General features: G+C 55.9%; 1 protein-coding gene across 1 annotated transcript; it reads left to right on the top strand.

The window, feature by feature from the left end:
• The first annotated feature begins 3,211 nt into the window (after window positions 1-3,211).
• LOC115080931 (ADM-like) lies at window positions 3,212-9,931 on the top strand. Its single transcript, XM_029585397.1, has 4 exons — window positions 3,212-3,334; window positions 6,982-7,080; window positions 8,159-8,293; window positions 8,681-9,931. Exons 2-4 carry the CDS (start codon window positions 6,995-6,997, stop codon window positions 8,934-8,936), a joined length of 477 nt encoding a protein of 158 aa, XP_029441257.1. The 5' UTR covers window positions 3,212-3,334; window positions 6,982-6,994; the 3' UTR covers window positions 8,937-9,931.
• Window positions 9,932-10,554: the final 623 nt, after the last annotated feature.

Below are 10,554 nucleotides of genomic sequence, written 5' to 3'. Positions count from 1 at the left end.
CTTTTGATCTTTAGAATAGTTTCCACTATTTTTCCCAGCACTGAAGTCAGGCTCACTGGTCTATAGTTTCCGAATTCCTTTTTTTACCACATATATTTAGTCAAAATATATGGAAATCTACACATATAGGGGCGGATTTTAAAAGGCGCGCGAATAGCCTACTTTTGTTTGCGCTCCAGGCGCAAACAAAAGTACGCTGGATTTTAGTAGATACGCGCGGAGCCGCGCGTATCCGCTAAAATCCTGGATCGGCGCGCGCAAGGCTATCGATTTCGTATAGCCGGCGCGCGCCGAGCCGCGCAGCCTACCCCCGTTCCCTCCAAGGCCGCTCCGAAATCGGAGCGGCCTCGGAGGGAACTTTCCTTTGCCCTCCCCTTTGCCCTCCCCTCACCTTCCCCTCCCTTCCCCTACCTAACCCACCCGCCCGGCCCTGTCTAAACCCCCCCCTTACCTTTGTCGGGGGATTTACGCCTCCCTCTGGGAGGCGTAAATCCCCGCGCGTCAGCGGGCCTCCTGCGCGCCGGGACGCGACCTGGGGGCGGGTCCGGAGGGCGCGGCCACGCCCCCGGGCCAGCCCCCGGAACACTCCCGACACGCCCCGAAAACGCCGCGCGGTTCGGGCCCGCCCCCGACACGCCCCCCGACACGCCCCCTCCGAAAACCCCGGGACTTACGCGAGTCCCGGGGCTCTGCACGCGCCGGTAGGCCTATGTAAAATAGGCTTCCCGGCGCGCAGGGCCCTGCTCGCGTAAATCCGCCTGGTTTTGGGCGGATTTACGCGAGCAGGGCTCTGAAAATCCGCCCCATATTGTACAAATAAATCTTCAGGAACAATACATGGCCACCTACCAATCTTCAGATACACAGACAATTTTAATGATAGGTTACAAATTACTATTAGTTATGGGTTTGACAGTTGCTAGGTTTTGATTGTAAATATTACTACCCTTAACATGGTTTACTAAAATTTATATACCGTAACATAAAATTTCACAGCGGTTTACAAAACAGAACAAACACACATAATAAAAAATAACAGCACAAATATATAAAATCAAATAACAATTAGGAGGAGTCAAAATCTACTCAATCAAAAATGACTTTCTTAAAAAGAAATGTTTGCAGAGCCCCTTTGTAAGCCTTAAAAGAAGGCTCAGGGGGTAACCTGCACGGAGTGGCAGTTACTACCCTTAACAGAAACATGGGGTAACCTGCACGGAGTGGCAGTTACTGCCCTTAACAGAAACATGGGGTAACCTGCACGGAGTGGCAGTTACTGCCCTTAACAGAAACATGGGAGTAACCTGCACTGAGCGGCAGTTACTACCCTTAACAGAAACATGGGGGTAACCTGCACGGAGTGGCAGTTACTACCCTTAACAGAAACATGGGGTAACCTGCACGGAGTGGCAGTTACTACCCGTAACAGAAACATGGGGTAACCTGCACGGAGTGGCAGTTACTACCCTTAACAGAAACGTGGGAGTAACCTGCTCAGAGCGGCAGTTACTACCCTTACGGGAAACATGGGGGTAACCTGCACGGAGTGGCAGTTACTACCCTTAACAGAAACATGGGGGTAACCTGCATGGAGCAGCAGTTATGACCCTTAACAGAAACATGGGGTAACCTGCACGGAGTGGCAGTTACTACCCTTAACAGAAACATGGGGGTAACCTGCATGGAGCAGCAGTTATGACCCTTAACAGAAACATGGGGGTAACCTGCATGGAGCAGCAGTTATGACCCTTAACAGAAACATGGGGTAACCTGCACGGAGTGGCAGTTACTACCCTTAACAGAAACATGGGGGTAACCTGCATGGAGCAGCAGTTATGACCCTTAACAGAAACATGGGAGTAACCTGCACTGAGCGGCAGTTACTACCCTTAACAGAAACATGGGGGTAACCTGCATGGAGCAGCAGTTATGACCCTTAACAGAAACATGGGGTAGCCTGCATGGAGAGGCAGTTACTAACATAATAAACTTGCTGGGTAGATTGGATGGACCATTTGGTCTTTTTCTGCCATCATTGCTATGTTACTATGGATGTTATTAGTAATATGTCTGCAATTCCATATTTCAGTTCTTTCAGAACTCTCAGGGTTATACCATCTGGTCCAGGTGATTTGCGACTCTTTAGTTTGTCAATTTATCCTAGTATATCTTCTAGCTTCACTGTGATTTGTTTCACTTCCTTCAAATCATCATCAATAAATATCACTTCTAGCTTGGATATCAAGCTAGTATCCTCTTCTGTAAACACCAAAGCAAAAATTCATTTAGTCTTTCCACTATGGCCTTGCCTTTCCTATGTGCTCCTTTTACCCCCTTGATTATCTTACTCCCTCACAGGCTTCCAGCTTTGGATGCATTTGAAAAAGCTTTTATTATTAGTTTTTGCCTCTACAACATTACAGCCCTCCTGCAGCCTCACCTGACACTTGTTTCCCACTGCATTTCCACCCTGAGCATCCCCAAGAGAGTCTGCTCACTCTCAACACCAAAAGCCTCTTCACCTGGCACTCCTCTCCCTTGCAGACCCAGGTCTACTGGCCTAACCCACACTGAGAAGTCACCAGAGAGCCTCCTGCCCCAGAACTGCTCTTCCTGCAGCCCTGCCTCCGTCACACCTCCGCACCCAACACTGCTCCCCCCCCCCCCCCCCTGCAGACCCACTTCCTAGGAGCCTCCTGCCAGCTCACACCGGGTGCTTGCTGGCATCCTCCTGGGAGAGAGTCTGGGCCTTTAGCTGGAGTGTTAGGCTAAAGTTTTCTGAGCAGCAGGGACCCTTGTCTTTCATCATGGGGGACTGCTATGGTAATCCCCAGCTCTGAGGGGGGTCAGGATAGTCCTGTTGATACACCTTGCTGTGAAAAAGCACGGACGCGCAGGCACGCACGCAAACACACACACACACCCCTCCACTTTTCTTGGGTCCACTGTATTGTTTGCACCAGAGAAGCATTTATTCTGGGTCACCTCTGCTGACAATATTCTCATTCTTGCCTCTGGTTTCCCAGCTGCACGGGGCGGGCTTTTCTCCTGACTCACCGCTCTTATTCTTCTGTTTTAGTTTTGTTTGGGTTGTTTTGTTTTTTTTTTTTCTTCTGTGTGCTTTGATTAGGATTTGTAACCAGTGCTTACATCACCCCAGCAGTCACGCTTCTCCCCCCCCCCCCCCTCATCCCCCGCTCCACTCCCAACTCCTCCCTGGACAGACAGGATAAAAGGAGGCGCCCAGAGCTGCAGGCAAACCTGAGAGCAGCCCAAGCTGGAGACCTGCCACCACTTCTGAGGCAGCAGCAGCACCACCCACGCCTGCAGACAGGTAAGGACCTGGAGGATCTGGCAGAGACAACGCAGGTGGGGTTATTTCTGGTTTACAGAAATCGAGCATTGAGGGTGGGAAATCTGCAGTCTGGCATGGGGGTCTGTGGTCAAAAAAAAAAATATTAGAAAGAGAAAGAGACAAGTGATCATTCCTCGATGACCCAAGAAGGCGGCAAGAAGAGAGTCCACTGATGAGCAGATTCTAGAAAGAGATTAGAGAGGGTCCATCACTGTATAGATACCAGGAGGGGAGGGGAGACAGATAAGGAAAAGTAGACTGTCCCTCAAAGGGGAGATACTGTCCAGCCATGAAAAGAGACTGGACGAGGAACTAGAAGGCGAGGCAAAACTTTTAACCAACCCATATCCGAGTGCAAGCATGCCAATCAATGAAAAGAGGTTAGAAAAAAAAGACGAGCTTTGTAAAGAATGTCAGCCCATGAATAGCTCTTAGACCGTTCAGCTGTCATATTCTAAGACAGACAATGGACGAATAAATGGTAGCGAGAGAGCTGGATATTAGACACCACATGGATGAGCAGAGAGCTGCTAGAACCAGAGACGCTCCCCCTTGACCTCTCTAGGGAACCTGCTCGCTGGCTTCTCTGCGGCTGGTGGTGACCACTTGCTACCTACTGAGGATTTTCTGATGCAACGTGAGCCATGGCTTGCGGTGTCCTTGCATTGCTCCTGACACCGCTCTGGGCAGCCTCCCATGAGTCAGCGAAGGCTTTGCAAGCCATGATGCTGGGAGTGGTATTTAGGGATTATGGCCCCCACCTCCAGCACTTCTATAAATAGTTACATACCCAGGCACGTTTCCTGGGTTACACACACACCTCCTCCAGCCCTACCCACACCTAGGTCTTCGTTTAGCGGACATTTTGGGATCTGATGTGTCCAGCACGGATACGGGCTCCTTCCTGACTATCTCACTCTTCCTTTATCTCTGGCATTCTAGTTGGGCTACCACGGGATCTTAAAGTGTTTTCCAAGCGGCCAACTCTTGTGACTGCTTCCAGCAGCTGCCATCCTGCAGGGACAGAGAGGGAGGCTCAGAGCTCTTTCCACTGGGAGTGCTCAGTGCAGGGAGGGGAAGGGGGCTCACAGGTCGCTCCTCTGGGAGTGCTCAGTGCAGGGAGGGGAAGGGGGCTCACAGGTCTCTCCTCTGGGAGTGCTCAGTGCAGGGAGGGGAAGGGGGCTCACAGGTCTCTCCTCTGGGAGTGCTCAGTGCAGGGAGTGGAAGGGGGCTCACAGGTCTCTCCTCTGGGAGTGCTCAGTGCAGGGAGTGGAAGGGGGCTCACAGGTCGCTCCTCTGGGAGTGCTCACTGCAGGGAGGGGAAGGGGGCTCACAGGTCTGGGAGTGCTCAGTGCAGGGAGGGAAAGGGGGCTCACAGGTCTCTCCTCTGGGAGTGCTCAGTGCAGGGAGGGGAAGGGGGCTCACAGGTCTCTCCTCTGGGAGTGCTCAGTGCAGGGAGGGGAAGGGGGCTCACAGGTCTCTCCTCTGGGAGTGCTCAGTGCAGGGAGTGGAAGGGGGCCCACAGGTCGCTCCTCTGGGAGTGCTCACTGCAGGGAGGGGAAGGGGGCTCACAGGTCTGGGAGTGCTCAGTGCAGGGAGGGGAAGGGGGCTCACAGGTCTCTCCTCTGGGAGTGCTCAGTGCAGGGAGGGGAAGGGAGCCCACAGGTCTCTCTTCTGGGAGTGCTCAGTGCAGGGAGGGGAAGGGGGCTCACAGGTCTCTCTTCTGGGAGTGCTCAGTGCAGGGAGGGGAAGGGGGCTCACAGGTCTCTCCTCTGGGAGTGCTCAGTGCAGGGAGTGGAAGGGGGCCCACAGGTCGCTCCTCTGGGAGTGCTCAGTGCAGGGAGGGGAAGGGGGCTCACAGGTCTCTCCTCTGGGAGTGCTCAGTGCAGGGAGGGAAAGGGGGCTCACAGGTCTCTCCTCTGGGAGTGCTCAGTGCAGGGAGTGGAAGGGAGCCCACAGGTCGCTCCTCTGGGAGTGCTCAGTGCAGGGAGGGGAAGGGGGCTCACAGGTCTCTCTTCTGGGAGTGCTCAGTGCAGGGAGGGGAAGGGGGCTCACAGGTCTCTCCGCTGGGAGTGCTCAGTGCAGGGAGTGGAAGGGGGCCCACAGGTCGCTCCTCTGGGAGTGCTCAGTGCAGGGAGGGGAAGGGGGCTCACAGGTCTGGGAGTGCTCAGTGCAGGGAGGGAAAGGGGGCTCATAGGTCTCTCCTCTGGGAGTGCTCAGTGCAGGGAGGGGAAGGGAGCCCACAGGTCTCTCTTCTGGGAGTGCTCAGTGCAGGGAGGGGAAGGGGGCTCACAGGTCTCTCTTCTGGGAGTGCTCAGTGCAGGGAGGGGAAGGGGGCTCACAGGTCGCTCCTCTGGGAGTGCTCAGTGCAAGGAGGGGAAGGGAGCCCACAGGTCTCTCCTCTGGGAGTGCTCAGTGCAGGGAGGGGAAGGGGGCTCACAGGTCTCTCCTCTGGGAGTGCTCAGTGCAGGGAGTGGAAGGGAGCCCACAGGTCGCTCCTCTGGGAGTGCTCAGTGCAGGGAGGGGAAGGGGGCTCACAGGTCTCTCCTCTGGGAGTGCTCAGTGCAGGGAGTGGAAGGGAGCCCACAGGTCGTTCCTCTGGGAGTGCTCAGTGCAGGGAGGGGAAGGGGGCTCACAGGTCTGGGAGTGCTCAGTGCAGGGAGGGAAAGGGGGCTCACAGGTCTCTCCTCTGGGAGTGCTCAGTGCAGGGAGGGGAAGGGAGCCCACAGGTCTCTCCTCTGGGAGTGCTCAGTGCAGGGAGGGGAAGGGGGCTCACAGGTCTCTCCTCTGGGAATGCTCAGTGCAAGGAGGGGAAGGGAGCCCACAGGTCTCTCCTCTGGGAGTGCTCAGTGCAGGGAGGGGAAGGGGGCTCACAGGTCTCTCCTCTGGGAGTGCTCAGTGCAGGGAGTGGAAGGGAGCCCACAGGTCTCTCCTCTGGGAGTGCTCAGTGCAGGGAGGGGAAGGGGGCTCACAGGTCTCTCTTCTGGGAGTGCTCAGTGCAGGGAGGGGAAGGGGGCTCACAGGTCTGGGAGTGCTCAGTGCAGGGAGGGGAAGGGAGCCCACAGGTCTCTCCTCTGGGAGTGCTCAGTGCAGGGAGGGGAACACAGGTTTCTCCCTTTCTCTGGATTTAAGGCGCGATTCTGCTGCTTATGGTGATGGGTCCTACCGCCAGCAGGGGAAGGGGATCCCAACACCGTTTTCCTTGTGACTCATTTTCCCAATTTATAAACAGTCTACCTCCTCTCAGGTACGGGGGACTTATCCCAAGGCAACGTTTTGGCTTCTACGGGGCCACAGTGAACTGTAGCTGAAACCCTTGTGGGTAGACAGGCTTTGGAAGCATTGCTTTTCTTTTGGTATTCCTGCTGCTGCTGCTGCTGGCTCTTGTTATGTTCCTTGTTTTTGATAGCATTGTTGACATTTAATTTAGATTAATGTTTTATTTAATGGAAGTTTAGGAATGTGCCATTGTACATTGCCTAGCATGTCATGCTTAAGCAATTTTAATAAACAGAAAGACAGGGGCAGGTAGAGAATTTGATTAAGCTAGAGCCAGAGCCAGAAGGCAGGATAAGCTCTTTCCCAGTTCAGGTACAGGGTAATCTCATGCTCATTCCCTCTTCCAGGTGCTGTGAGACCATGACTCCCACGCAGCTGCTCCCTGTGCTGTTCTGTGTGCTGACAACAGCTCTCTGCAACTCTCCGAGAGAAAAGGACAAAGACAGGTGAGAAAACCAAACCCAGAGACAGACGGACTCTCGCTGGGCACAGCCCACCTCCTGCCAGAGACTGCCCCTCACGGGGAGCAGCCCACCTCCTGCCAGAGACTGCCCCTCACGGGGAGCAGCCCACCTCCTGTCAGAGACTGCCCCTCACGGAGAGCAGCCCACCTCCTGCCAGAGACTGCCCCTCACGGGGAGCAGGCACCTCCTGTCAGAGACTGCCCCTCACGGGGAGCAGCCCACCTCCTGCCAGAGACTGCCCCTCACGGGGAGCAGGCACCTCCTGTCAGAGACTGCCCCTCACGGGGAGCAGCCCACCTCCTGCCAGAGACTGCCCCTCACGGGGAGCAGGCACCTCCTGTCAGAGACTGCCCCTCACGGGGAGCAGCCCACCTCCTGCCAGAGACTGCCCCTCACGGGGAGCAGGCACCTCCTGTCAGAGACTGCCCCTCACGGGGAGCAGCCCACCTCCTGCCAGAGACTGCCCCTCACGGAGAGCAGCCCACCTCCTGCCAGAGACTGCCCCTCACGGGGAGCAGCCCACCTCCTGTCAGAGACTGCCCCTCACGGAGAGCAGCCCACCTCCTGCCAGAGACTGCCCCTCACGGGGAGCAGGCACCTCCTGTCAGAGACTGCCCCTCACGGGGAGCAGCCCACCTCCTGCCAGAGACTGCCCCTCACGGGGAGCAGCCCACCTCCTGTCAGAGACTGCCCCTCACGGGGAGCAGCCCACCTCCTGCCAGAGACTGCCCCTCACGGGGAGCAGCCCACCTCCTGTCAGAGACTGCCCCTCACGGGGAGCAGCCCACCTCCTGTCAGAGACTGCCCCTCACAGGCAGATCACGACTTCCTCCCAGACTGCCCCTCATGGGGAGCTCACTACCCCTCCCAGAGACTGCCTGTCACAGGGAGATCACAGGGAGATTGCCCCTCATGTGGTGTCTGCCACCTCATCCCAGAGCCTGCCCTTTATTGGGAGGAAGGCAGGGAAGGGAAGTGGTGCAGGAGAAGCCCCAACACACCGACGAGCAGGCACCAGCTTGCAATGATGGCTAATCTTGGCTCCCTTTACTTGTTTTAGACCCTTGCCTCCTTCCACGGTTTCCTTTCTGGAGAGACTAAAGAGCCTGCGGTCACCCTCCGCCCTGCAGGAAGCAGGGAGTCTCCCCTATGTGAGGCCCGAGGAAGTCCAGGAACGCAGCGGTGCTCCCGCCAGGTAAGGTTAGCCTCCGGGCGCCCCGCAGCCTGAACTGGGGACAATAAAGAAAGGTGACTATCCAGGCATGAGGTTCCCAGCGGCGTGCTCTTTGCTCTCGAGGTTCACAATGTCACCAAAACCTCTTAGGTGCTGCGTGCAGCCTTATCATCATCCAGTTTTGGAAGGTACTGAGTAAAAGTGATAGTGTGTCTGGCTGACGCCAGCAGCTAAAAACGCAAATAGCCAAATTGATTCCCCCCCTCTGGTAAAAGCAGTGAAGACTCCGCCTGGTGCCATACCTGGTGTGGTGCTCTCCCCCGGCCTCCCCCCTCCCCCTCCCCCCCTTCTTGCGCCGATGCAACAAGTCCCTTCCTGACTGTCTCTCTTCCTTCCTCTGCCCTGCAGGCCCCTGCCTCGCCGGAGGGAGAAGCGCCACGTCGCCCCGGGCATCGCCATGCGAGGGTGCCACCTGGGCACCTGCCAGCTCCAGAACCTTGCCAGCACGCTCTACCGCCTCGGCAACAACACCGGGAAAAATGGCTCCAACCGGAACACCAAGGACCCGAGGGGCTATGGCCGCAGGCGCCGCTCTTTGGCCAGGAAGAAACAGCACAGTCCTGCCCGGAGGATCGCTGTGGCTCAGCGACGGCTTGCCACCTAGGACCATGCCACCTCCTGTTCCGCCGCGCCCAACGCAAGAGAAGGGAGGCAACAGTTTTTTCCGCACGTTGCGGACAACCCCTAGAGCTGAAGCCAGCACTCTTTGGCCTTCCTGTGGAGCAAGCCCAGAGACCTATCTCAGAGTAGCTTCCAGCTGGGACCACCAGGCAAATACTGTCAGTGGCCATGAACCTAAAAGGGCCATGTCGAGCGAGGACTGATGCTTGCATACTGCTGGATTGGCCACAGCCAACAGAGAAAGGAAGGATGGGCATGCGTGTGTTTATGTTAACACTTGAGATCGATGTGCACAGGGCAGCTGGCTGCAGCACCGCAAGTACCTTCTACCCCCTCCAGCACTTATTCCCTGCATCCCTGGCCTGTCTGGGAGCTGCAGCAAGTACATCCAGGGCTGCTGGAGGGTGGAGGACAAGCAGCCCTGCAAATCAAGGCTTTTGACCCCCCCCCCCCCCCGTTTTTGCTGTAGCTCCCAGACAAGAAAGCACATTCCACAGCAGAGGAGACGTGAGGGGTGCACAACTGGCCAGATTCAACAAGGGCCTCAAAGAGGTCATTGGCCGGAGCTTGAGCTGCGCGGCGGGACACCAAGGGCAGGGAATGGGGCAGGGGCGGCAGAGTATGTCAGCAGGGCCAGGCAGGCGCTCGCCTTGGGAGTTCTAATCCCCGTTCCGAAGTTTCTAGTACGAAGGAATCTAGAACTGTAAACTCCAAACATGGTTATGATGGGAAGCAGAACTCAAGCTCATGTGAGTGAATGTCTGTGCAACCTCTCCCAACGCTCGGCCCTTAGATACACTGGGTCCCCCACCCCAACGCTCAGCCTCTCAGATACCGCACATCCCTGGGCCTCCTCCCCCTCTACATATTACTATATAAGAATCGAAACAATATATTTATAGTTTGTAATGTTTAATGTACACATTTTTATACTGGATCATATTTAAGTTAATGTAAATAAAGGACTGGATAACTCTCTGGCTTGAAGGCTGAAATGTTAAACCTGCTCGACCAATTTGCTTTCAGACCCTGCTATGTTTATTCTCAAAGCCCCAACCTGTAGCTCTTCCCTCCCAGGTAGGAACCCTGTCAGTCTCAGAGGTCTGGCCTCCCAGTGCAGGCTGGGTTTTGTAGTCTCCTGAGCAAGGATGACAGCCACAGCCCGAAGCCAGCCAAGCACTCACCACCATTCCCCTGCCAGCCATCACATTGCCCCTCTTTCGGCACCAGAATCCCCCCTCGGGCTAAGAGCAGCCGGCAGGGCTGGTGTTGGGTGCAATTGCCGGGGACCCCCTTGATGAGGCAGAGCTTCGGGGCGCCTGGCACTTTGTTTCTTCCTGAGGGCACTTGGTGAATCTGACTCCGACCCTGAGTTCCAACTTGAACCCCCGCCCCTGCTGACCTCATCATCTGTTCTGTTAGAAACGAAAGAAACAAAGCCCAAGGAGGAAACCAGCACTGGCCGAAGAGCTTACCCGTGGGTGCAGGGAATCCTTACGGACTGGGCCTCTGCTCTGGGATGGCAGAGCAACGTTCAGCCGGGGAACAAAGAGAGAATCCTGGAACCGCAAAAAAAAAAAAACAAACCCAGGAAAAGGTCA

This window comes from Rhinatrema bivittatum, chromosome 19 (assembly GCF_901001135.1).
Source record: "Rhinatrema bivittatum chromosome 19, aRhiBiv1.1, whole genome shotgun sequence".
In the NCBI taxonomy this organism is placed as follows: Eukaryota; Metazoa; Chordata; class Amphibia; order Gymnophiona; family Rhinatrematidae; genus Rhinatrema; species Rhinatrema bivittatum.
The sequence above is the reverse complement of the archived record's forward strand: the minus strand, read 5'-3'. Positions and strand labels throughout refer to the sequence as shown.